This window comes from Mobula hypostoma, chromosome 15, assembly GCF_963921235.1.
Source record: "Mobula hypostoma chromosome 15, sMobHyp1.1, whole genome shotgun sequence".
In the NCBI taxonomy this organism is placed as follows: Eukaryota; Metazoa; Chordata; class Chondrichthyes; order Myliobatiformes; family Myliobatidae; genus Mobula; species Mobula hypostoma.
The window spans coordinates 4,120,388-4,147,616 of NC_086111.1; the positions used below are offsets into that span (position 1 = coordinate 4,120,388).

At 40.2% G+C, this 27,229-nt stretch overlaps 1 protein-coding gene across 4 annotated transcripts; it reads right to left on the reverse strand.

Moving 5' to 3' along the window:
- tada3l (transcriptional adaptor 3 (NGG1 homolog, yeast)-like) lies at nucleotides 1-27,015 on the reverse strand. 4 transcript variants are annotated; one of them, XM_063067626.1, is made up of 9 exons: nucleotides 26,825-27,015; nucleotides 21,119-21,353; nucleotides 18,183-18,433; nucleotides 17,012-17,117; nucleotides 15,595-15,736; nucleotides 14,248-14,345; nucleotides 11,689-11,798; nucleotides 7,189-7,374; nucleotides 1-2,147 (listed from the first exon to the last, which is right to left on the reverse strand). In XM_063067626.1, exons 2-9 carry the CDS (start codon nucleotides 21,323-21,325, stop codon nucleotides 1,955-1,957), a joined length of 1,293 nt encoding a protein of 430 aa, XP_062923696.1. In that variant the 5' UTR covers nucleotides 21,326-21,353; nucleotides 26,825-27,015; the 3' UTR covers nucleotides 1-1,954. The 4 variants fall into 4 exon arrangements, with proteins under 4 accessions (XP_062923696.1, XP_062923697.1, XP_062923695.1 ...); XM_063067627.1 differs by having other exon boundaries at nucleotides 21,119-21,356; XM_063067625.1 differs by having other exon boundaries at nucleotides 21,119-21,356; nucleotides 26,694-27,015.
- Between the last annotated feature and the right edge of the window lie 214 nt (nucleotides 27,016-27,229).

Sequence of the window (27,229 nt, forward strand, 5' to 3'; positions counted from 1 at the left end):
GTTCATTACAGTTTGCTAATGGCAAGTACACTACTGAGTATTTGACATTACCAATGATAATAACTGTTGTTGCTTCAAATATGATCCAATAACTTAGTAAGAAGACATCCGTGTTGGGATTTTAATGACTGCTGGTTGCTTTCAGAATTCAGATCAGTGAAGTAGTACAGTATAGCCATTGCAAGAGTACAAGTCTGACAGACAGGTGATCAGAGTGTTTGTGTTGCAGAACAGAACTTAGATTACCGATTACAGCGAAGCTCCTGCTTAAAAAAAAATAGCAAGCTTGGCAGTATGATTCTTCAGTTCATTTTATACAATGGTAACATACTATAGTACTTCGCAAAACTGGTTTCCACAGCACACACCCACAATTCTGCCACACTTGTTCTTCCTCGATATGGATTCAAATATCAGCAGCACCTCTACAATACATCAAGGTTTCAGGTTAACCCTGAGGAAGGTGGAGAAAGGGCCAACTCGGCTAAACCTACCTGTTCACAAACGATCTATTTCTCAGCTATAAACTGAGCTGGTTAAGATCAACTATGAAAGGATCAGATTCCTCCAGTGCAAAGTTGGTCAGCCCATTCAATCAGATGCAGAAAGAAAATGTAAGAACAATAGCAACTGTCTCAGAAGATAATTCAGGAAGGCAGGTGAAACCCACAGAAGAGATGTAGGAACAGTTTGCTTTACCACCAGCCAAAGATGGAACCAACTTCTTGAGTAATTTCTCTTCTCGCTGCTAACAGCCAACACGAGAATCAAGGATCATTGAGACCACATGCAGCTAAAGGCCCAAAAACCCGAATACCAAGAGCTTCAGTGACAGCGCTACCCTGGAATGGGTCAAAGGAACAGTACCTACTGTTTCTTAAACCTTATGCGACTCCCTTTCTGTGAAATGTACTTTTTCTACCACCATCTGCCTTATGCGCCCCCACCCCATGGTTTGATATTAGAAATTTATAGTATCTTGATAATAAATGGATGAATAAATCTCAAGCAATAAATGGAGAGGCAGAGGATGAGAGGTGATCTGATAGAGGCGTATAAGATGATGAGAGGCATTGATCGTGTGGATAGTCAGAGGCTTTTTCCCAGGGCTGAAATGGCTAATACAAGAGGGCACAGTTTTAAGGTGCTTGGAAGTAGGTGCAAAGGAGATGTCAGGGGTCAGTTTTTTACTCAGATAGTGGTGAGTGCGTGGAATAGGCTGCCAGTGACGGTGGTGGAGGCAGATACAATAGGGTCTTTTAAGAGACTCCTGGACAGGTACATGGAGCTTAGAAAAATGGAGGGCTATGGGTAACCCAAGATAATTTCTAAAGTAAGTACATGTTCAGCACAGCATTGTGGGCCGAAGGGCCTGTATTGTGCTGTAGGTTTTCTATGTTCTATATTTCTAAATGGTTGAGAGGAAATGCAGGAAGATTTGAAATTAATACAAGGGACCACAGTACATTAACTCATGGGGAGGGCGTGGAAATAGAATAAACATGGTTTAAAGAATAATTAATATATTTTGTGTCATAGAGATCACCTCCATATATTATTTCCATAAAATTTTATTGGAGCAGGGGTGAGTGAAGACAATCTTTCTCAAAAGTTATAAAGTGTCAGTTGTTAACATCACATTTGGACTATCAATAGTACAATCACCTATAAATACTACACTCTTATCAGAACACGCAGCAGAAACTTTACTCTTACATACAGTACAGATTCAAACTAGCAAAGCACAACATTCAGATTTCTATATAATAGATATCCACCTTCGACATACAAGACAAGCAAGCTGCAACAGAGACAGCCTGCTGCAATGGAATGTTACCAGTTCAGAACAGGGAAATCTAAATCATCTTTTTTGTCAGTTCAAGTCCAGACAACTCAGAAACGACAAAAGCTTCCCCAAATATTTTGTATTAACAGTGTGTTGGCAAAGTTGCCTTTAACTGTCCAACAGTTTTAAGATGCTCTCTCTTTCCTTCAGTGCTTTCCATGCCTGATCTTTCTCTTTTTTTGTTGGCGTTCGTTTCTTTTGGCGTGCTGCCATGATCTTCCGGAAGGCATCCATGACTTCGTTGTCTGCTATCCTCACTCGTTGTCGTAACTCCTGTTTTTTTAACTCCTCTTTGGCTAGTCTGGATTTAAAGAAAGATACAGAGTTGGTTATTATCATGAGAAAGAGGATCAAGTGTTGAGAAGACACACACTCAACGCTTTAGAAACAGCTTCTTTCCCTTCACCGTCAGACCTCTGAACGGAAAATGAAGCCACGGACACTGCCTCACTAATTTTGCTCTCTCTTCGCACTGCTTATATAAATGGTATAGAGTGGATTCTGGTTGATTGGACACATCAGGACCAGTACATTTTGGTCCAAATCCCCAATTTGCTGAAGTTTCATGGAAATAGTTAAAAAGGTATAAAAAAAATAAACTGTTGTTAAACTGAGTAACAAATTATATATTTAAATGAAATACAGAAAAAAATTATAACATTACCAACACTACTACATTATTATAAAACTGTGCATTAGTCCCTAATATTTATCAATGGGGGAATTAATTGAAAAGGGAAACTGCCGTGTACATTTCATAGACTGTAAATGTACAAAATTAGTGCAGATAGTGAACTGCCTTCATACAATGCATCTTCCAAATCTTCATTTTCATTGTAACACTCACAATGATTGTTGATATCTTCAAATTCATCATAGTTTCTAACTTGAGGAAGTAGGGAAACCGTTTCATTTTCACTCCTAGCAGTTTCTGGCATCTCCAAGCCTAAATGCTTGAAATCACAGTGACTAAAACAGTTCTGAGTTGTTTTATTGCTTATTTCTCACCAACTGTCAGTGTCAAACACACACAACTGCTGCTATTTAAAAACTGTTCATTCTAAGCACACTGTGCTGTCCAACAGCCACACAAGTGCATGTGACTGATGCTAGTTCATCTCCTGTCCCAATTATGTAGCATAGTTTTCCAAATAAACAAAAGGAGTCCTGGCTATTTTCTCGATTAGTTGTTCTTTAAGAGTTGTCCCAAACAAGCAGCTGTCCCTATTATCTGATTGGCCTATTAACTGGAATCCACTGTATATATGCTTATTGCAATTTATAGTATGGTTTATGTACTGTACTGCTGCCATAAAACAACAAATTTCATGACATATGTTATTGATAATAAACGTTATTCTGATAATAAAATTCAAAATTCTCAGATTATCACTTCCATCAGTACCAGCAGAGGATTATTTGAGGGGTGTGGGCATGAATATGGTGGTTGTTACAGATGGATACGGGCTTGACAGATTCTGCAGCATCTCTCAAGCTGTTACCCGTCTCCAGAACTGCTAAACTACGTGCCTGTTCCTCAGGCAGCACCTTCACAATAGGGTTCAAATAGAAGCATCCATGTAACAAATCACAAGATGAAAGAATAAAGTCTTTCTAGGCGTTGGTTCTAAAGTTCAGACTTCTGTTGTGTGTCACCAAATTTATCAATTAGCAAATTCTCTAGTACAGTCGGCCCTCCTTATCCGCGAGTTCCACAAGCGCGAATTCACCCAACCGCGAATCGAGAAAACCCAGAAATGCTCTTCCAGCACTTGCTGTTCGAGCATGTAGAGACTTTTTTTTCTTGTCATTATTCCCTAAGCAATGCAGTATAACAACTATTTCCATTGTATTAGGTATTATAAGTAATCTACAGGTGATTTAAAGCATACGGGAGGATGTGTGTAGGTTATTGTGGATCGGGATCAACAAAATACCGGAAGTTCTCTTACTAAGTAAGTCGGAACAGGTACATCCGATATTATTTACCGTCAGTTAGTCAAATGTTTGTCGTAGTATATAGTATATATTTTACCTTCCTATGCATATAAAACACTTAAGGAACAGATGTTTCAGCGCCAGGCTTGGGAACGAAAGTTCCCGAGTTCGATCCAGTGACAGACCGCTCCCGAGCACTCACCATCCCTGCCGGGTTGATGTGGAGGATCAAAAACCCAAAACCCAATAATTAAACCACTGCGTTGCTTAGTAATAATGGTAGCTTTAATCAGGCAGGACCTTTCTCATTTTATCCTTTAAAATTGTTCCTATCATTGACCGACTGTAGCCTAATGCTTTTCCAATGACCGATGGCGTTTCACCTTTTTCTGATTGCTTTATTATTTCCACTTTATTTTCAATCACGATCGTGATTATTTTCGTGAACAGAAACAATGCAGATTCAGAGCTCCGCCGCCGGGTCCTAATGCCCACCGCACTGAGACAGGTTAAATAAGGTCCGGGCTTCCACTGGGTCCTAAGGTCCACCGCATTGAGACAGGTTGAATAAGGGACTTGAGCATCCGCGTTTTTTGGTATCCGCTAGGGGCCCCGGAACCAATCCCTCGCAGATAAGGAGGGCCGATTGAATTGTCAAATCCAAGTTTAGATAAGTCTTTCCAATTAATTAGTTGTCAAAGGTCAAATAGCAAAATAGCTAGTTCCGTAAAATATTCTTTCATCTGCATTTTCAAGCAATCCAGGATACTTTTATTCAAAAAAATAAGATTCCATCTAAAAACTCACGAAGGAGTTTTAGTTTGAGGGATGTGTCACCTGAACTCTCCCCTCCAGTTTCTGTGCAAATACCACTATTTCCCATCCATCTCTCACTGTACAGAAGAGCACAACAGCCAACGCAAATAGAATGCCAGACACACAAGAGATTCTGTGGATTTTGAGCCGTTCACGTGAAATGATCAAGGAACACAGTGGAAGGGAATAAACAATTGATGTGTTGCCCGAGGGCCTTCATCGGGACTGGAATGGAAGCGGGAAGAATCCAGAATAAGAAGATAGGGGAGGGGAAGCAGTGGAAGCTGGCAGGTGACAGGTGAAGGGGAAAGTGGATGGGTGGAGGAGAGGGATGAAGTGAGAAGCTGGGAAGGGATAGATAAAGAGCTGAAGAGGAAGGAATCTAATAACAAAGGACAGTGGACCATGTAAGGAAGGGAAGAAAGAGGGCTACTAGAAGGAGGTGATGGGCGTGAAGGAGAAGAAAAGGTATGGGAGGGCACCCATGATGGGAAATGGAAGAAGAGGAAGGGGGATAAATTATCGGAAAAGAGAGAAATTGATGACGATGTTGTTGGAGGCTACTCAGATGGAATATCAGGTGCTAAGCCTTCAAACTGAGTTCGGTCTCATCATAGCAGTAGAGGAGGCCATGGGAAGAAGACCCATGAGAATGGGAACGGGAAGTCAAAATGAAAAGGTTAGTGAAAAGGTCAAAATGAAAAGAATGGGAAGTCAAAATGTAAACGGTTTTACACCGGACAGAGCAAAAGTGCTTAACAATAGTCTCCCAATCTGCATTGGATCTCACCAACGTAGAGGAGGCCGCACTTGGAGCACCTGACAGAACAGATGATCCCTACAGACTCATAGGTGAAGTGTCGCCTCACCCGGAAGGACTGTTTAGAACTCTGAATGGTGGTGAGGGAGGAGATGTAGGGGCAAGTGTAGCACTTGTCATGTTTGCAGAGACAAGTACCAGGAGGGAAATCAGTGGAGAAGGATAAGTGAGTCAGATAACTTGTGTTAAGTAGGGAACCAAAATACATGCAGCTAGAGAAGGTCAGCCTAATACTGATGTTAATGATAAAGGGCTGCATCTTTAAAAGTCTTTCTTGTTGCTACGTTAAATTTGTGAACACTTCCCAGTTCAGCTACATTTCAGTAAGTGTCATTTCATAGTTATTTTCCTTTAAAGGTTCAGTATCTATTTACAGCTGAAAATTATTTTGATTCTAAATCAGTCTCCTCAGGAAATTGGAAAAGATTAATTTGGGAAACTACAAAATGAAGTACTTTTATGTCTGGAGCAGTGTATTATTGCTATCAAGTGTCAAACCAAATATAACATAGAGTTCAAGTAGATTCATGTTCTCTGAGTAACTGTTCTTAAAAATGTAGGTAGAAGCTTTTGTCCTAATTACCTAAATACTCAAAAAAAATAGATTTTTCAAAATAGTCTGCTTTAACTTTTGAAAATACATAAGCACAAAATTTACTTGTTTTGTCACTAGCTACTAATTCATGCAACTTCTCTCATTAAAAGAATCATTTATCAAGTATAGTTTAAAAAACACCATATACCAAACTGAAATACAATAAGAATTCACACTTTTTATTCATTTGGTAAGTGGAATCAAGTGTTGTACATTTCTCCCTGCCTGTGTTCTGCTTCATTCTACATAATTATGTTAGGTAAAGAAATGACTTTCAGTTTCAGATACACATACAATGTGGCCACTTTATCACATACTGTACCTCCTTTACCTAATAAACTGGCCACTGAATATAGCTTGTGGGCTGTATTACATCCACTTCAAGATTCAATGTGTTGTATGCTCAGAGATGCTCTCTGCACACCACTGTTGTAATGCATGGTTATTTGAGTTACTGTCACCTTCCTGTCAGCTTGAACCAGTCTGAACATTCTCCTCTGACCTCGCATTAACAAGGCATGCTTGCCCACAGAACGGCTGCTCACTGGATGTTGTTTTGTTTATTGATATGCTCTCACCATCTCATTCATGCAGATGGCTATAACCTCTGTGTCCTCTTAGTCTCCAAGCTGGGACTTCTGAGCCCAACTACCTGCTCAGAGGTGGACCTTATCTCCGGCCTGGTAATACTGCACAGTTTCAATTCTTTCTCAGCCCTTTTTTTACTGAAACCATCATTAATGCCCATTCTCATTCACTTCCTCCGGCAGCTGATTTCACCTTTTGTGTTCAAAAAGTGTCCCTCAAGTTCCTATCAAATATTTCACTCTCACCTTAAATCTCTAGCCTCTAGAGTCATGGAACAATACAGCACGGATACAGGTCCTTCAGCTCAATCACTCCATGCTGTCCTACTAGCTAGTTCCAAATTCCTGCATTCAGCTACTCTATATCTTCCCAGGAACCCCCCCTCCCCCGCTTACCTATTCATATGCTAACGAAAGTGCTCAGCTTTTGGGTGACTTCTCCGAAAATAAAATATTCATCAGAAAAATTAGTGCCCAAATACACTCAACCAACCATTCTTCAAAGCTGTGCTGTATAAAATGTTACCTTCCATCACACCCAAAGCCGTTAGCATCCAGAATTCTTAACCTAGCCTTTTTACACTACCTGAGAAGTTCCTGTTTCTTTGCTCGATTATGGCTACTGAGGGCTTTCAGTTCTGCCTGACGTTTACGCAGTTCCGCTAGAACTTCATCCTCAGAGTCTTCAGTAGGACGATCCTCAGAATCCAACAGACCCTGTGCAATTAGTTCTTCTTTAATTCGAGCTTCCAGAGATTTTGTATGAGGAACACTGCAAAAGATACATAAGGAGATGTTAAAAGCTTTTCATCATAAATAATGACAAGTGATCATTATATTAAATGGCTATCATAATGGTCTCACAATTAATAAACATTAGGTTACAGCAATGCGGAAACTAGGTTTTTGTTAAAAAAAACTTGTTCTGCAGAAAGGCTACACAAAGCATTTTTTTATATAACTATCTGCAATTGTCTTACTATGTAGCAAGACCTGGTATATGCAAATTTATGATTACAAAGTTGTTTAAGTATTAATTGTAAGTGTAAGGCGGAAATGGTTTACTGGAATTTTTCTTCACACTGCAGGTAAACAAAACGCATGTTGGTATCCACACATTAAGAGGTCAACATCCAAAGTGTTTACCTGGTCACATTAATCTCGGTGAATGAAGGAAACTTTTGTATTTATGTCAATAAAACTAATAATTTCCTCAAAGAGTAATTTATAATAAAACGTAACACAGATTATATAAGAGCAACATATTTCTTTCATTTCACAATCTGTTAATTTAGTAATGCCCTAGGAGAAAGCTTAAGTGTGCAAGGAAAGTTAGCACTTAACATTTCTGGAGTATACAGTAGTGTGTAAAAGTTTTAAGGCGCCCGAGATTTTTTTAATATTGTTTCAGATGTTATTATCATCATCATCATCATCATCATCATCAGGTGCCGTGCCCAGATTGAGCCATGGCCCACACACTCCTGTTTCAGGTCAAATGGATCAATTCACTGGTATTCATTTCCAATTCTCTGCTGTGGCTGCTGTCTCCAACATCATTTGTCTTTGTCTTCCTCTTGGTTTCTTCCCTTCAATCTTTCCCATAATTACCGTGCATTCCAACTCCTCTTTCCTAATCACATGTCCAATGAAGTTACATTGCCTTTTCATGATCTCATACATTATTTCTCTTTTTGTCTTTGCTCTGTTCATGATATCCTTGTTAGATATTCATTTCGTCCATGAATTCTTTGCATCCTCCTCAAAAACCACATCTCTGCTGCTTCAATTCGTTTCCTCATGTTTCTAGACATTGTCCAACATTCTGATCCATATAACATAACCTATAAACGTAACATTTCAGTACTCTGAGGTGGGTTGTCATGCCTAGTTTAGTGTTGGTCAGTATACTCTTCATTCTTGTAAATGTGTCTTTTGCCATCCCTATGCTTCTTTTGAAGTCCATGTTGCACCTGCCATCTGATGTCACCCAGCTTCCTAAGTAGCAAAAGACTTGTTTTATGTCTTCCCCATTTATTCTCAGCCTGTAGACAGGATTCTCCTTCTTTTTGGATATCACCATACATTTTCTTTTTGCGATTGATATATAGACCCATTGTTGCAATTTCTTCAACAGCTATATCAATTAAGTTTTGTAGTTCTTCCTCCGTACTTGCAATTAACACAGTGTCATCTGCATATCTGAAATTATTAATGTTTTCACCACCAACTTTGATTCCCAAGATGTCTCTTATTTTTTGTAATATTGTTTCACTGTACACATTAAATAAATCAGGGGAGAAAACACACCCTTGTCTAAAGCCTGGTTTATACTTCTGCGTCAATGCGTCGCCGTAAGGTTTGCGTCGCCGCAAACCCTACGCAAAGCCGACGCGTGAGCCTGCGTTGCTGCGACGCGCACCTCTCCCAAAATGTAACCGTGCGTTGCGGCAATGCAGAACGTAAGAACTGTGATTGGTCCGCTTGGTAGCATCGCATTTCCTCCTACGCTGCTATAGCTTCCCACTGGGCGGCTGAAGGGCAGGGAAGGAACTCTGGCTGCAACGCTTTCCATAAAGCTTTACATACCTCCCAAATTATGGAGGACACAGTTTGCTTTTACGAAAAAAAGACGCTAGCGTCTTGTTTACCCCGAGACTACCATGACCATGAAGCCTTGTGCGGACAGGTGAGTGCGCATGTGTGATGTGCGTGAATTGCAGAGCGACACAGACACACCAACGCACAAGTATAAATGCACACAATGCGCGTAAGTCACTTGCATAGGTTATGGCGTCCAGTTAACACAGAAGTATAAACCAGGCATAACGTCTCTCTTGATTTTCGTAAACTGACTCACTTCTCCATCTATTCTTACAGCAGCAGTTTGTTCCCAGTACAGATTTCTGATTAGGTGGAGGTCTTTCGAATCTAGATCTAGAGTTTCCTGTAATATTTCAAATAACTTCACTTTATCAAATGCTTTTGTGTAGTCGATAAGACAAACAAACAAATCTTTTTGCACTTGAATAGCTCGTTCTGATAGTATCCTTAACATTAATATCGTATTTCTTGTACCTTTGTCTTTCACAAAACCACATTGTTCTTTACCTATTTCAGCTTGTATCTTACTTTTAGCTCTTGTCATCAAAATTCTTAGAAGTATCTTAGTGATATGACTCATGAAACTTATGGTTCTATATCATTCACATTCTATTGCTCCAGGTTTCTTAAGAAGAGTGATAAATACTGATTTTTTCATCTCTTCTGGTATTATTTCAGTCTCATAAATGTCATTGATTAAATCAGTAAGTTTTTCAATTCCATAATATTCAAGGGCGATAATTTGTTCTATTACTAATTCATCAGGACCTGCTGCCTTTCTTTTCTTCATTTTATTTATTGCATTACGAAGTTCAGATTTTAAAATAATTGGATCTTCAATGTTCTTCTTAATTTCTGGTTTTTCGCCTCGATCGTCTTCAAACAATTCCTGAATATACTCAGTCCATCTGTTCATAATCTCATCTTTTTCCATGATAATGGTATCGTCCTTTGCTTTCAAACATCCTCCTGAAGAACACAGGAGCTTTTTACCAGTGATATTCTTGATTTGTTCATGTACCCTTTTTGGATCAGTAATAGGGATTATTTTGATTTGCTCACATTCCTGGTTTAACCATTCTTCTTTGGCTTTTTGACATAAGCTTTTAATTTTTTTTATCTAAGGACTTATATTCATAGGATTTGCTTTTTTCAGTCTCCTTTCTTCCATTAGAGTTTTGATTTCATCTGTCATCCATTTATTCTTTGTGCTTTTTTCTTTTTTAGGAATTACTGACTTTGCTGATTCTACCAAGGCATCCTTTTAGAGAATTAAATTTCATTTCTACATAGAAACATAGAAAATAGGTGCAGGAGTAGGCCATTCGGCCCTTCGAGCCTGCACCGCCATTTATTATGATCATGGCTGATCATACAACTCAGAACCCCGCCCCAGCCTTCCCTCCATACCCCCTGACCCCCGTAGCCACAAGAGCCATATCTAACTCCCTCTCAAATATAGCCAATGAACTGGCCTCAACTGTTTCCTGTGGCAGAGAATTCCACAGATTCACCACTCTCTGTGTGAAAACAGTTGACATATCAGGCCAAGACCCTTCATCGGTGGTGGAAAGGAAGGAGGGAAGAAATCAGAATAGGAAGATGGGGAGAAGGGAAGAAGTATTAGCCGGCAGGTACTATGTGAAACCAGGTGAGAGAGAAGGTAGGTGGGTGGGTGGAAGGTAGATGCTATCATTGTTATCATCTTCAACAGATTCTATTTCTAGACTTTGAAATCTATTCCTTACTTCAATTGTAAATTTTTGTCTTAAGTTTTCTTCTTCAATTAATTGCGAGTAGTCAAGGGATTGTTCAGGTTTTTGCTTCTTTAGTTTTTTAAGTTTTACTTTTACATGACATGTAATGTTATGGTCACTATTACAGTCTGCACCTGGATATGTTTTGCATTGAGTCACTGAGTTTCTAAATCTATGGTTTATAGTAATAAAGTCAATTTGATTTCTGGTGCTTTCACCCGGACTGTTCCAGGTCCACAAGTGTCTTGGATGGTTTGGCTTCCACAAAGCACTGATCTCAACATTATCAGGCTGTCTGGAATTACCTGGAGAGACAGAAGCAAGTGAGACAGCCAAAGTCTGCAGAAGAACCGTGGCAAATTCTCCGGGATGCTTGGAACAAGCTATCAGCTGATTTTCTTCTCAAACTGTGTGACAGGGTACCGAAGAGAATTGATGCAGTTTTAAAAGCAAAGGGTGGTCACACTAAATATGGACCTGATTTAGTTCTTTTAAACCGTTTAATGCTCTTTACGGTGATTTTCTGATATTTCAAAACCTCATTTCTTTATTCTTGGAAGCATCTTCACCTTACAGAATTTTTTTTACTGTATAAAATGTTTGCCACAGTACTGAATAAAACACTTGCCATAGTACTGAATAAAACGTTTGCCACAGTACTGTAATTTATCCTGAGATCTTTTTTCATTTACAGCCAATGCAATCCTATTGTCCAGACAACTTACCTAAATGACTTATTCTGACTTCGAGGGGACGTGCTCGCTCCATCAGTCCCTGCTTCTTTCCCCGTCATCTCCGGCATAGGAGAATCTTCCATTGGTGAAATAATGTTCTCCTGAGAAGTGAGGGGAAAAGAGAAGAGCTCAGCAATGAAGTCTTCCACCTCTCCCTGCCAGCTTCTTACTTCATCCCACCTTCCCATCACCTGCTCTCATCTCACCTATCCCCAGTCCACTTGTACTACTTCCCTCCCAATTGCCCCCACCTTCTTATTCTGGCCCCTTTCTTTCCAACCCTGATGAAGGGTATTGGCCACTCTCTACTAGACTTGTTGAGTTCCTCCAACATTTTGTGTGTGATACCCAGCATTAATTTTGTCCTGGCCCTTCAGTCTAGTCAAAACACATCGGGAATAAATAAAGTGATCTTGGACAGATTTGAGGAATAACTAATTAAGAATGCTATGTCCAGTACAGATTATCAACTTCTTCAAGTAGTTAGAGAGTGGGGTCATTTCTTTTCTGACTAACTCATGGGTTAACTAACTTTAAACCCAATCTGTGCCGAGTAGCAAGGAGATGACTTTAATTGACCTCGGCACTTCAAATTAAAGAGACACAGATTAGCATTTTGGGAAATGGCATGACTGGGTTTTACTTAATTGTCTACATCTTAATTGAATAATCCTACCAAGTAATATTGTTGGATCATATTTTGCTACTTGGATATTTTAAGGATAACCATTTTCTTTGAATTCATAGCTCGGAAAGAAGGTAGCATTTTCAATAAAGAAGGAAAATGAGAAATAGGCTGGTAAAAGAGGTAGTAGTTGATGGATCCTCCTGAAATTAATAGTTCACTCTTAGTAGTGTAAAATTCCAATTGTGACACAGGGTTACAGAAGCACATTAATCCCTGCAGAAGTAAAAAACTGCATGTGCTGGTGGTTAACTGCTTCACATATCAGCAAGTTTCAGACCTCTGCACGTGCTCTGCGGCATGGAAAAGATGGCAGCACATCCAGTTCCTATCCCCACCGATCTGAACTCAGTTTCAGATCTAATGGTGCTTTTGTCATGTCAAGCAGCTCGACACAACGTCAGAACATTAGAGGCTGACGGCCAACCTGATCAAATTACAGAGGATTTTGCTTAATTGGGATACATCAAAACCAATGATTTTGGCCCAATTAAGCGGCTGCCCAAATTAACCAAAATTTTATGGAAATAGTTAAAAAGACATAAAAAAAAGACAATCTGCTGTTCAACTGAGTAACAATTTATGTATTTAAATGAAATACAGAACAAATTGGAACACTACCAATACTACTACAGTACTATAAAACTGTATATTAGTTACCAATTGTTATCAACGGAGAAATTCATCAGTCTACACAATGAACAAAATCAGCAGAGACACCTGGTGCAGATGATAGACTGCCTTCATACAAGGTTTTTGACAATTGCATCTGCCAAATCTTAACTTCCGTTGTAACATTGAAAATGACTGTCGATACCTTCAAAATTTTCATAGTTTCTAACTTGCCGAAGTAGTGAAATCATTTCATTTTTACTTCTGGCCATCTCTAGCATCTCCAAGCCTGAATGTTTAAAACTGCAGTAAGCAAAACAGCTCTGAATTGTCTTACTGCTTATTTCTCACCAGTTATCAGTGACCAAAATCATTGCTTTTTCAACACAAATACACACAACTGATGCTATTTAAAACTGTCCACTCTAAGCACAGTGCAGCATCCAACTGTCACACAAGCGTGCATAACTGACGCTAGTTAGAATCTGTTCGGCAACAGTCTCCTGTCCCAATTAAGTGGCATAGTGTCCCAAATAAATGAAGGGAATCCCAGCAATTTTCTCAATTAGTTTTTGTTCTTTAAAAGTTGTCCCAAATATGTGGAATCCACTGTAAATAAAATTATGAAAGATATATATGGGGTAGAGAGAAAGAGTCTTTTTCTCAGTGTCAAAATGTCAAATACTGAAGGATTTAAGACTAGAGTGTCAAAACTTAAAGCAGATGTGCAAGGCAAGATTTTTTAAATTTACACAAAGAGAGCTAGGCACCTCGAATATGCTGTCAGCAGAGGTGGTGGAAGCAGATATGATAGCAACACTTCACAAGCATTAAGACAAACAAAAGAGGGAAATGGACCATGTGCATCTAGATGGGATTATTTAGACTGGCATCATAATCAGTGTAGGTATGATGGGCTGCAGGGCCTGTTTCTGGTCTGTATTGTTCCGTGTCCTGTTTCAGAATTAAATGAAATAAACAATCACAATGAAGCTGACGTATCTATCCAACGACCTCCAAGCCAATCAATCTGGTCCTCCACCAGTGCAGTTGCCCTGTGGCCCAGCAGGTGAGTAATGCTGTGTATTACTGGGGTACAAAAGACTCGTTTGATTCTTTGACACCCACCATTAAAAGGTGCAGAATGGACACTGGATACATACATGCAGATACTGAAAAACTAAAAAATATGTACAATATTACTGGGGATCCAAATGACCTTGAAGAAATTTATGTTCTGCCATAACACTCACCTCCACCAAAGCTTGGAGCAATCGTTGTGTAAGGGGCCCAAAGGGAGAAACATCTTCAGGCTGATCGTGTTGCTCCTTCTTCAGCAATGCATCCACATCTAACAAAAAAAAAAAAATTTACAACAAACAGATACATCTATATAACATTTTAAGGCCCAGAAAATAATGCACAACCAGTCACAAAAGATGCAAAGTAATAGAAAGCTAAAAAGAGGGTGACTATAAATGTGGTCAAACAGCTTGAGTTTAAAAAAAGGTGTAGAAACAATTGAGAGGGAGATGCAGTGAGAGACTTTGCTAGCTGAGATTGGTGTTAGAAGTGGCCAGAGCAAAGAGAAAAACTCATTGAAACTTCGTAGAAAATTAAAGTTCTGGAAATCAAACAGCTCATTGAATCAGACCAGTATTTTTAAAGAATATTCGAGCTAATTCTACTCTCCCGCACCGCTGCCATTTTTCCTCATTGAACTATTTATCTTTACATCCTTTGAAGGTCACTGTTAAATCTGTATCTAAATCCTAATTCCAAACCCAAACTACTTGGTCTATAATGTGTTTTTTTTTGCATGTCACCTGATTCTTCAACCATCATCTTAATCTGTGTCTTCTGGTTAAAATCCTTCAGGTGCTGGAATATTTCCTCTCCATTTACTTTGTTTTAATTCAGACTGATTATGAAGTCTCTTTTCTATTTAAGACCAACTTTCCTTGTTGCATTTCTTTTACAGACTCTTCAAGGATCCCTCTGCCTTCACTCTCTAACAAAGTGCCATTTGCCATTTATGTATCAACAGCCTGGAGAAGAACAGAAAGAATAAGCTGAGATCATGTTTTTTTTTGCTGCAAATTTGGATTTTAGCTACTTATAAGGGATTTCAGCAGATTAATTTGATTAGAGGTTTTACACAAATTCAGGATAAGCTGCACTTTTTTAAACAAAAAGCTGGAGTTATGTTTAGTGTCAAAACAGAGTGAATGTTTTTTTCTGGTTTTCTTTCTTGGGAACGGGGAAACGGAAAGTGAGGGTGGCAAGATTTGAGGATGGGTGGATCAAGCTCAAGGCTGGCTGCCAGTAATTCCGATGGGAATTATACTGACCATTGCTCAGCCAATGGCACTCTGCCAGTCAGATCAGATGCATTAAGCAGATGTTTTCCAGTTGGTAAACCCATTGAGGTAACTCTCCAGAAACCTTTCTTGAAAAGAAATATGAAGTGACTATATATAGCGCAAGAAGTAAAATAAGAAAAACGTGGTACTTTTCAATGTGCTGGCATTATTATGAAGAGAAACGGACTAATAACACTTGCAGTGAAGTGCACTGTGCTGAAGTGAGGTCCAGCTCACCTTTCGAGTCAAGCTCGGTTAAAGTTCCAAGCATGCCTTTCTTCTTCTCTGCTGCAGCCGCAGCACGAGCACCTTCCTTCTGCTCCTCCAGGAGGTCCTCTTGCGCCCAACGCTGAGAGTAATGTTTTCCCAAAGGAGGGATCTGCTTGAACAAGGATGCAGTGGGAAATTATTGTAATGGAAAGGAGGGTGAAAGATTGAGGATCACCAATCTCTACTTCAACAGAATGACCACAGCTACCCTCTTCTGTCTCAGCCAACTTTCCTATTGAGCTCAGCCATTTGGGTGCCTGGCTATGACACAGGACCTCCCACTCCCAGATGTGTATATGTATTCATCTGTTTCAATCTCCTTGCTTTTCCAATGATCGTGTTTGGCCATTGCATTTTCTCTCTTACTTCAAAAGAAATTAAAATCATCCCAGCTGCACCATGCAACGAGAGGCCAGAGCAATCCAGTGGTGTGCACTGGTTAACAGAGGCAGGTGTCGAAATCCTAGCACGGCAGCTAAGCAACTGAAGTATGGAATAAATCATCTCATTTGTGAGGTCTACAAAACAAAACTCATCTTTTAAGTGACTCCGTGCTTCACTAATACCTTTACAAAAGAAAATTTGCTATTGTTATACACAGTAACTCGCAAACGTCCCCCAAAAAGACCTGGCTCAGGTCATGTCAAAATGACAACATGCTAGGGGAGTGCCTTCAAAGGGATGGTTCAAGGCAGGATCTCTCCAGCAGCTACTCAGGACAAACATGTCAGCCTTCTTAGCAACGCCTCTTTCTGAGACCGATTGAGGTGGCTATGCCTGCAACTTTACTCTCCGTGCAAATGTCGTCCCCATTCATAGAGGGCTTCAGCAAACCATCAGAGGAATTTTAACCTGCTTGCACGTGTGGGAATAGTGCTAAATTTTAAAAGCACTTAATACCTCCTTTCACATTTACTTTAAAATACCAATAGCAGTTAACCAAGGTCACTGTGTAAATGAGTTGAAACTAATGAATACAAGCCAGCCAATTAATAGTTGCTAATTTCATTCCATCAGTAAGTCAGTCCCCAGTTATACAATCACAAAACAGATAAGAAAAGCTAAGTTAAGTTTAGCAATAATGGTTTGTAATGATTTTTTTTTACCAAAATGGAAGTTCTATGGCAACAATCTACTTTGATAGGCATGCCTGTTCTATCTGGACCACCTCATACCCTACTTTGCTGTGGGTGTTCTGGTAGCATCATCAGTCAACTAAACTAACAGGCAAAAATTTGCAATTAGGCTTCACATCCACAGCTGACTTTCCTCTTCCTTGCTTCAAGAGTAAATCCAACCTGCTTTCAAAAGCCTGCTAAAAAAACTTTCCCTTCAATTGTACCTTTACTTCACAACCCATGCCCTCATTCCTCTGCTTGTTCACCTTGTAATACTCTGCTTCATCTTCAGGCGGTTTCAGAAGATCCTCGAGGATACGGATCTCTTCGTTGGTTATATCAGCACAGTATGGTTCCACTGATGCCCAGAATCTACAACAGATGACCAAATGCAAACAACTCACTATTTACATCCAATAAATGTGGAGCCACCATTGATATAATTACTCAAACGCCAAAATAAAAACAGAAAGTGTTAGAGTTACTCAGCAAGCCAGGTAATAGATAACGGAAGAGAAGATTTAATGATTAATGACTTTCATTTCATTTGTACGGAAATGTTCTTTTCAATTTCTACTTGGTAGTTGCTGCCTATTCTGCTCAGTATCTCTAGCATGTTCTGTTTTTATTTTAAATTTCCAGATTTGTTGTTTTTAGATTTCACAAATGTAGGAGACTGTAAGATTCAACAAAATTAATATAATCTGCTTGCAATTATTAGAAAGCTTCCAATATATCATCATCTGTAAGAGGTTTCAAGGACAAAATTAGGGGTTTTAAAACTAACAGTGAAACTGCATTGATTTAAACTAATTTTGATTAAAGAAAAAGTATTTATGGTTAACATGGTTAAGAAGTGAACAATAGAGACATAGTCACTTAACCAGAGATACATTTACAGAACTGGATATTTCAATAAACTTTTCATTTTCCTTAAAAGTGATAAAGGTGAGAGACTAGATTGGGATCCACCCCTGCTAGGTAGCTATCCAGACCAGGCCGTAAGGTTGTATGCAATTCTCAGCCCCTCTGGTTAGTGTGGACAACATCAAAGAAATGTTGTTGTTTTTCCTTCCAGGTTTTCCTTACCACTTACTTGCCACTCTCAGGAGATGAAATAATGCCAGCAGAGTACAGTAAATCTGATGGGAGTACTATAAACTCTGACACTGCCACAGATGGCTGTGGAGGCAACGTAATTGTGTATATTTAAAGCGGAGTTTGACAGGTAAGGGCATCAAAGGTTTCAGGGAGAAGGGAAAATGAGATAAATCAGCCATGCTGGAATGGTGGAGCAGACTCAATGAGTCAAATGGCCTAACAAAGTACCTATGTCTTATGGTCTTATTGTCCATAGAGCACTAAGGACATTACTCCTTTTCTGACCTACAGGTCTCACTGACAAAGCTACAAACTATTGGTAGAGCTAGAACCTACCTATTTGGGGCATCATTCTTTGGAATCCTGGGAACATCCAAGGGGTCATCTGTAAACTCGTACTCCTGTATCTTAGGCTGTACATTTTTCGATTTAGGACGTCCAGGCCCAGGCCCAGTTCCATGACTGCCCTTCCCGTCGAGTTTCTGCTTCTTTGGCTTTCCATGTTTCTGTGGTGTTCCATGCTCATGTTCTTTCCCAAACTTTAACAGCCTCTTATCTCCTTTTTTATCCTGCCAGTCTGTGAGGATCTGAAATCAAAAGTTTAAATGCTTTCAAAAATATATATAATAGCTTTTCAATTTAGCATCAATGTTTACTCAATCAGAAAGTAAAAATGTGTGGGAGCTGGAACTGTCAGGAGATAACCACTGGAAATGCTCTTCTGAAACTGACTACGGGTCTGTTAAAGCTACATATTTTAAAAAAGGAGGATGACTCCATTTTGAGAACAGCTAAAGAAGTGTGCCACCCAGAGAATAAGCAACCATAAAATGTTGAAGGCGTAACTTTACTAAAATAATAATAAGGCAGATAGGAATCCATTGTTTAGGTCCACGATTACCACCATGTTAAATTAAATATATTCCTTCTAAATAGATAGATTCTCCACTACTACTCAACCGTAAAAATGTTTTGTTTTAAATACTGATTTTAAAAAGCAGTAACACTACATCACAACTTACAACATACATCAAAGTTGCTGGTGAACACAGCAGGCCAAGCAGCATCTATAGGAAGAGGCGCAGTCGACCTTTCAGGCCGAGACCCTTCGTCAGGACTAACTGAAGGAAGAGTGAGTAAGGGATTTGAAAGCTGGAGGGGGAGGGGGAGATGCATCTTGAATTATGTTGCTTGAATTTCCAGCATCTGCAGAATTCCTGTTGTTTGTCTACGTCACAACTTATCAGGATTGTCTTTTTCCATAATAGGAACAGACTCCTCCGTTTTGCCATGAATTTATAAATAGACTGTGAACCCTACTTCTCTATTCCTCTTTTGCACTATTTATTCAAACTTAAAATTGTAAATTACTCTATAGTAATACAGTGGTTTCCAGTTAATTGTTTTTTTTGCGCTATCTTACTTTCCATTTTTCTACTTATGATTTAAAATTTAAATTTTTAATATTTGCTATCGATTTGTACTCCAGGGAGCGGGAAGCGCAGAATCAAATATCGCTGTGATGATTGTACGTTCTAGTATCAATTGTTTGGCGACAATAAAGTATAAAGTATATGGGGACCAGTACATTTTAGTCTAATTAAGTGGCTGTCCCAATTAGCCAAAATTTCATAGAAATAGTTAAAAGGCATAAAAAAGACAAACTACCATTTAACTGAGTAACAATTTATGTATTTTAATGAACAAATTAGAACACTGCCAGTGCCTCTACAAATGTGAAATAGTTATCAACGAAGGAATTCATCTACCATATTCTTTTGACTGTGTGACGGAATCAGTGCAGATAATGGACTGCCTTCATACAATGCTTTAGACAAGTGCATCCTCCAAATCTTCATTTGCATTGTAACATTCAAAATGATTGCTGATACCTTTAAGTTCTTCCTAATTCCTGACTAGTCGAAGTAGTGAAATCATTTCATTTTCACTCCTGGCCATTTCTGGCATCTCCAAGGCTGAATGCTTGAAACTGCAGTGAGCAAAACAGTTCTGAATTGTCTCACTGCTTAGTTCTCACCAACCATCAGTGACAAAAACCACTGCTTTTTGAACACAAACACTTGCAGCGGATGCTATTTAAAAACTGATCGCTCTAAGCACGATGTAGTGTCTAACAGCCACTAAAGTGTACGTGACTGATGCTAATTAGATTAGATTCAACTTTATTGTCATTGTGCCGAGTACAGATACAAAGCCAATGAAATGCAGCTAGCATCTGACCAGAAATGCAAAGAATAGTGATATTTACAAAATAACTGTGAATAAAAAGTAAGTGCTACAGCACACAAATATAAAAGTACTGAGACAATACAATATGGGTGCAATACTGCTTAGTGCTGTGATGTGAGGTTCAGCAGGGTCACAGCCTCAGGGAAGAAGCTCTTCCTGTGCCTGCTGGTGCGGGAGCGGAGGCTCCTGTAGCACCTACCGGATGGGAGGAGAGTAAAAAGTCCATGGTTAGGGTGAGATGCATCCTTGATAATGCTTTTCGCCCTGCCCAGGTAGCGTTTATGGTAGATGTTCTTAAAGATGGGTAATTGGGTGCTGATAATCTGCTGGGCAGTTTTCACCACACGCTGGAGTGCTTTGCGGTCCGATACGGGACAATTGCCATACTACACTGAGATGCAGTTAGAATCTTTTCAGCAACAGTTGGGCCTACTGCCCCAATTAAACGGCACCAGTGTGCCAAATAAATGAAAGGAATCCAGCTATTTTCCTAACTCAGTTATTGATGTTTAAGAATTGTCCCAAATAAATGGCTGTCCCAATTAACCGACAGCCCAATTAACTGGAAACCACCGTATTTTATGATTAGCTGCCACAAAACAACATATTTCCCAACATATATCAGTGATAATAAACATGATTCTAAATCAGATTCTGAACATGAGGACAAGGGTTCAGGAGAGAAAACTGGGTCCAAGAATATTAGTGTTGGTTTGTTATTGTCCGATGTACAGTGATACAGTGAAAAGCTTGTCTTGAGTACTGTTCATACAGGTCAAATCGTCACTGAGCAGGATAAGATAAAACAATAACAATGCAGAATGAAGTGTAAAAGCGACCAAAACCAGTGCAGTGCAAGATCAGACTAAGGAACCTTTAACTACTAATACACCACACTTGCGTATTGTTAGCTTTTCTTCTGTAAAGAGTACTTAATCAAATATTCATGTCAACATTGTGCAGGGAGCTTTGGATATCTATGACCTGACAGCACACAGGACAGGTCACAACATCATTCCTACCTGCGTCTCTGCCTCTAAGATGCGTAGTCGCCGACTTGCCGAGGACAGCAACGTCTCCAGCTCCAACTGCAACGTGTCCAGTTCCTCAATTCCAATCCCGTCGTCTTCCGAGCGTGATAACACAGCAGCATACCGAGGACACATCTTCGCGTGGTCTACTGGCTTGAAGTCATGGAACTGCAGCGGGCAATCTTTTAGTTCACTCATTTTGAACCAATGCTCTTCGGTCTAAACTCTGCTAAACAAAATAAAGTGAATCAATTTTTTTCTCTGTATTAATTTTTGTAGAATGCAGGAATTGTGGCATTTATCTCCCATCTATATCTCCTCTCAAAAAAGTGATGGTGGGAGACCTTCTCAAAACTATTCACACCTTCATGATGAAGCTAACCCAATAACACCATTTATGTAGAGGTTCAACATTTAAACCCAGAAACAATGAAAAGCTGGCAATAAATTTTCAAGGAAAGATGGCATGTGGCTTAGAGAAAATCCTACTGATTGCAGTGTCCCTATGTACTTGTGCTCAGAGATTAGCTTTGTATATGTACACGTATATCGAAATGCACAGTTAAATGCTTTGCTTGCATCAAATCCAATCAGCGAAGGTTGTGCTGGCTGGGGGCAGCATGCCTGTCGCTGTATATCAGTGCCACCCATCGCGTACTAACCCTAACCATACGCCTTTGGAATGTGAAGGGAAACTCAAGTGTCTGGGGGAAATCATGCACTCATGGGGAGAATGTACGAGGCCCTTGCTGATAGTGGCAAGAGTCCAAGCCTGATTGGTGATGCCGGCACAGTGAAGCGATTGCACTAACCTCTACACTACTGCACCGCCTGTCTATGTGACCATGCTTGTAAAGGTCACAGGTTTTGGACGTGTGTCGGAGTATCAGTAGCCTAGGTTCGTAACTGCTGCATTTTTATGATGGTTTACATTACAATCTCCATGTGTGACTTATGGAAGGATTGAATGTGTGGGATGGTAGATGGGCTATCAACTTCTATTTTTGATGATGTGGAGCTTTTTTGAATCATCCTGGGATTCCACTTATCTAGGCCAGTGAAGAGCATCCCATCGTGCTCGTTTGTACCCATGTAAGTATATGGTGGCATGCTTTGTTGTGGCAGGAGACAAGATCCTCCCTGCATTATACCCAACCCCTTGACCTGCTCTTACAGTCACCGACTGTGGCTCCTCTGGTTGGTCACTGAAGGCCTCCCAAGTGTAGCTGGCTAAACTCTCTCTTGTCAGTTGTGGTCACTGCCTGGCACCTCAGTGACACAACTGCTCTTTGCAGCTTGCCACCATCAAGAACAACTCATCACATATTACCTAGCTCTTGTGGAAGGCCATGTACGGATTGCTTCATTTTCTGAAGTGTTTGCAACTGGAATTGGATGTAGTGCAACCAGAGGACATCCCCATTTTTGTCTCAAAATGAAAGGACAAAAAGAATTCTTGCAGCAACGTGTTCAGCTGACTGCCAACAACAATAATCATCTTCTTCTGCGTAGGGCATGAGGTCAACCGTTGTTTTCTCCTCAATTCCTAATGAATTCTTTCTTACTAATCTAATGTTGCCTTGATACCAATGGCAGTTATTCCCATTTCACCTCTGGAACTCAGCTCTTTGGTATAGTTTTGAACCAAAGCCAGGAAGAGGTTTGGTGCCAAGTGGTTTTGGTCAAAATCAAATTGGGCATCGGTGGCAATTAAGTATCATTTTGCCAATAGAGCATGGACTGATTGGGCGTAACTTAATAAACTGGATGTTCTGCTTTTTATGGAAAATGTCTGGGAGAAGAAGTTGTAATGGCAGAGGAGTACAAATACTTGGGTGTTCATCTCGACAACAGACTTGACTGGAAAACAACAGCAAGGCTGTTTTACAAGAAGGGGATGAGCAGACTGTTAGGAAGCTGAGATGCTTCAATGTGTGCAGCAGGATGTTGGAGATCTTTTACCAGTCTGTTGTCGTGAGTGCAGTCTTCTTTGCAGCTTTACGTTGGGGGAGCAGCATCGGTGTTGGTGATGCAAAAAGACGAAATGAACTCATCAAAAAGGCTGGATCCGTCCTTGGCTACAAACTGGACTCTCTTGAGTTAGTGGTGGAGAGGAGGTCACTGAACAAACTGTCATCTATTATGGACAATCTGGCAGATCCTCTCCATGACCCACTGAATAAGCAGCGGAATAAACAGACTCATTCAGCACCTCTGTTACAAGGGTCATTACAGAAAACCTTTCCTACCAAATGCAATAAACATATACAACAGTTCATCTCTGTGTGACGGGAGAACACACATCATAGTACAATAGTCTCTGTTTTATTATTTCATGCATTATTATTGCACATCGGTAAAATATTATTGTGTATATTATCATTCTGTACTTTAATTTAGTTAATATTATTATAATATTTATTATTATTATTGCTAAGTGTGTTTTTAAATGTTGCTGCTGTAATGAAATAATTCCCCACTCAGGATCAATAAAGTGCTTATTATTATTAGTATTAGTACTAGAACCACGACTACTACAGCAGTTTGAACAGAAGCACAGCTAATTTGGGAATGCAAGTCCAGAATTACCATCAGAATTACTAACTGGCCCCATATAGTCTTCATGATATTAAAAGTACATCAGATTGGTTAAAGACGGAATTTTATGACAGTGGGGTGATCAGGGAGCAGAGGTGCATCATCCACTCTGCAACACTGGCTTGACTACACATGTACTGGGACTGTTAGTACTAAGAGGTGACGCAGCAGGTGAAAAGCTGGGTTAATTGGGTTTACTCAATTTCCCTCGGGATCAATAAAGTATGTCTATCTATCCATCTATCTATCTATCTACTAAGAATAGTGCAGATAATGTAAATGGTTTTGTGAAAGATCCTCAGCGAACAGTAGGTTTTAACATTCCCTTAAGTGCCTACAGCCTTGACGTTTATCCATGAAGTGAAGATTCAGGGCCACAAACTTGCTAATGTTGCACCATTTAAGTGAAGTTTTGCTAAAAAAGCACCAATGTATCAGCAAGGTTTTATTCCAGTTTGTTGTTCGTTCGTTATCTGCTGTGTCTTAATCAGTAGAATCATTTATTTTTCAAGAAGTTTTATAGCTATAAATCATGAGCAGGAATAGGTGATTTGAGCCTCTGAGTTTGCTTCTCCATTCAACAAGACCAAGGCTAAACTGATCTCAACCCCTTCACTTCCCTCTTTGCTTCCTTTCTTAACATGTCAATGAATCAGCATTGACAAACCTCCAAGGTAGAAAACCACAGAGAGTCATAAACCCTCTGACTGAAGAAACTTCCTCCTCATTTTGGCCTTAAAATATCAAACTTGTATTTCAAACCTTTCAATTCTAACTCTACATTCCTCCAAGGAATACAAACCCACAGCAGCACTCTCTCTGAATTTGCAGCTAGCAGTTTTGTTTAAATTCCAGCCTGCTCTTCATTAGACATCTGTTTCTTCTCAGCAGTCAACCTAGGACACCTTCTCTGAAATGCCTCAATTGCAAGTATGCCCCTCCCTAATTAATATACTAAACTGGTTTACCAGTTTCTTTCACTGGTTCAAGACTTGCCAGCTCCAAGGATCCTAACACCTCAAGCTATCAATGGTTGCAAGTTGGTAGGCTAGACATTCCATTATTACTCTTTGCAGAGTTTCTGTGCCTTTTAGTTATTCACGGTTTTGTTTTCCAGTGAATTTTTGCACGTATCAAGATAAAGACTGGGAAACTGTGCATTCATGCATCGCAGACATAGACTGTCATTCTCACAGTTTCAAACACGCCACAGCGCATTGCAGAACAAAGCACTACGTAATATTAATGCTAAAATCAAGCTGTAGTTCCAAGTACATTCATGTCCAATGTGCAACAAAGGCAATGTTGATGTAAATTTAAGGTCATTGTACGCCTTTAACATTAGATTCAGGATTTAGGTCAGCCAACTCATTTCACCTGACAGCCGATGGCCGAATCTCCAAGCCAGGAAGAGTGCTGAATTTAAGATGGATGAAAAGACAATGTATTCAGGACGTAGGGTGAATACCTAAATATCTGGGACTTCTATCAAATATAATCTGAGAAATACAGTCGTACAACTCAGACTAATATAAAAATGAGAAAACTGAAATATATTTTCGAATGGTTGAAATCTAAAATATAAACGGAAAATGCTGGGTAAACTCAATAGGTTAGGCAGCATCTGTATGAAGAAAAGTGGTTACTGTTTCAGATCCTTCAGTCAGTCTGGGGAAGAGATAACAGAAAATAATATTTAAGCTGCAGAGAAAATGGCATTAAGGCTGGATAAGGATGTGACTGCCCACCATAGAACAATGATAAGTCAAACTGGTTAATAGATTCAAGATGGTTAATGTCATTTCCAGTCACAAGTGTAAAGGAGACAATATAATTGTTACTCAGGATCTGTTGTAGTACAAATAAAACACGTAAGATAAAGAACTCAATAAATATGAAAGCATGAGATAGCTTGTATACATAGTATGTCCTTAAAGTGGCGCTAGGCACTGGAATGAATGCCTGCATACAAGGTGACTGACAAGAAATGATAAAGTAGTGCTGGAGATGGGTGTGCAGGGGTGGGTTAATTCCTGGAGGGCTTGATTAACTTTACTGCTTGGGGAAAGTAACTGTTATTGAGTCTGGTGGTCCTGGCGTGATAGGGCTGATAGATAGCTAAAACCTCTTCTCTTTGAAATGTTAACACCTTCTCCTCTTTCCACAGATGTAGCCCTGACCTTTTAAAGCGTTTTTAGCATTTGTACTCACAGTAACGCCAAAAAAACAAATCGCAATCGCAAGCAGAAACAGTAAATCATTAAGATCAACACACACAAAATGGTGGAGGAACTTGGCAAATCAGGCAGCATCTAAGAGTGGAATAAACAGTTGATGCCTTAGGGCTGAAATGAAGTTGTGAAGAAGGGTCTGGGCCTGAAATGTCACCTGTTTATTCCCACCAGAGGTGATTCACTGAGCTCGTCCAACATTTTGTGTGTGCTTCTCAAGATGTCCAGCATCTGCAGAATCTCATGTGCAGATATCAGGATCAATTAAGATATTTCTCTCTAAAATTATCCATGGAGTAGAGTGTGATGGAATGAATGTTATGTGTGGCCAAGAGATAATACTCATTCTAGATTTCCGATTTATTGATAGGAATAACTAACTTTCTATTACCTACATATTGTGCCTTATGAGCTAACAGAATAAGTGAGAGTGAAGAGCTAGGTAGCTCAGAACCACTTGAAGCTCTAGTTTAAAGACAGTTTCAGATCTTGATGTAATTTCACTACATTATTCACCTGGCCGACAAATAAGTGGCCGAGTTGCCAAAATAACGGTGACAGGAAGGAACTGTTACAAGTTGCAACCAAGATAACTAAAATCCTAAGATATAATGATTCCTTTCTAAGTCCTGGGGTCAGTTGGGATTGTCAGGACTGCGTCCCTTGTTTGAACGATTGGATTCCACCCTCAGAAATAGCGAGCAAACGCTCAGCGGCTGAGGGGAGGCTCAGCATACCTCTGGTTTTCGGACGGAGTACAGGCGAGCACCAACAAGCATCGGTTGCGAGGGGTAGTCAGGGTAACGGCCAGTCGTTACTAGGCACCGCGCTCCTTCACATTGTTGCAACGCGAAAATGCTACATTTACCCGGGAGCCAGTCGCACCGGCAGCCGTGCCGCCGCTGCGTGTGTCCGGCTGTCCGTGGGGGAGTGCCCGTCCGGCGGCAACTCACGCAGCCGGCCTGCTCTCGCCATTCTCGCTTACCGCTTGCTTTTATTAGTAATAACTGGACACTGAGCACTGCCGAGAGGAAAGCCCGCCAGGTAGCGCGGCGGCGGCCCGCTCAGCCGTACCTCCCCGTCCCGACCCCCCCCCCGTACTCCGGCCCGATGGCAGCGCCCAGCGGGAGCGCGCGGTTCCTTCCGGCTCGCGCGGCGCGGGCCAGCTCAAAGCCGCGTGCACGGGAGGGGTCGGGCAGGTCGGCGGGGTAAATGCCTGCAGCGGTCCCGGGACCACCAGGCTTGCAGGAGAAATGCACAATGATTTAGCAGT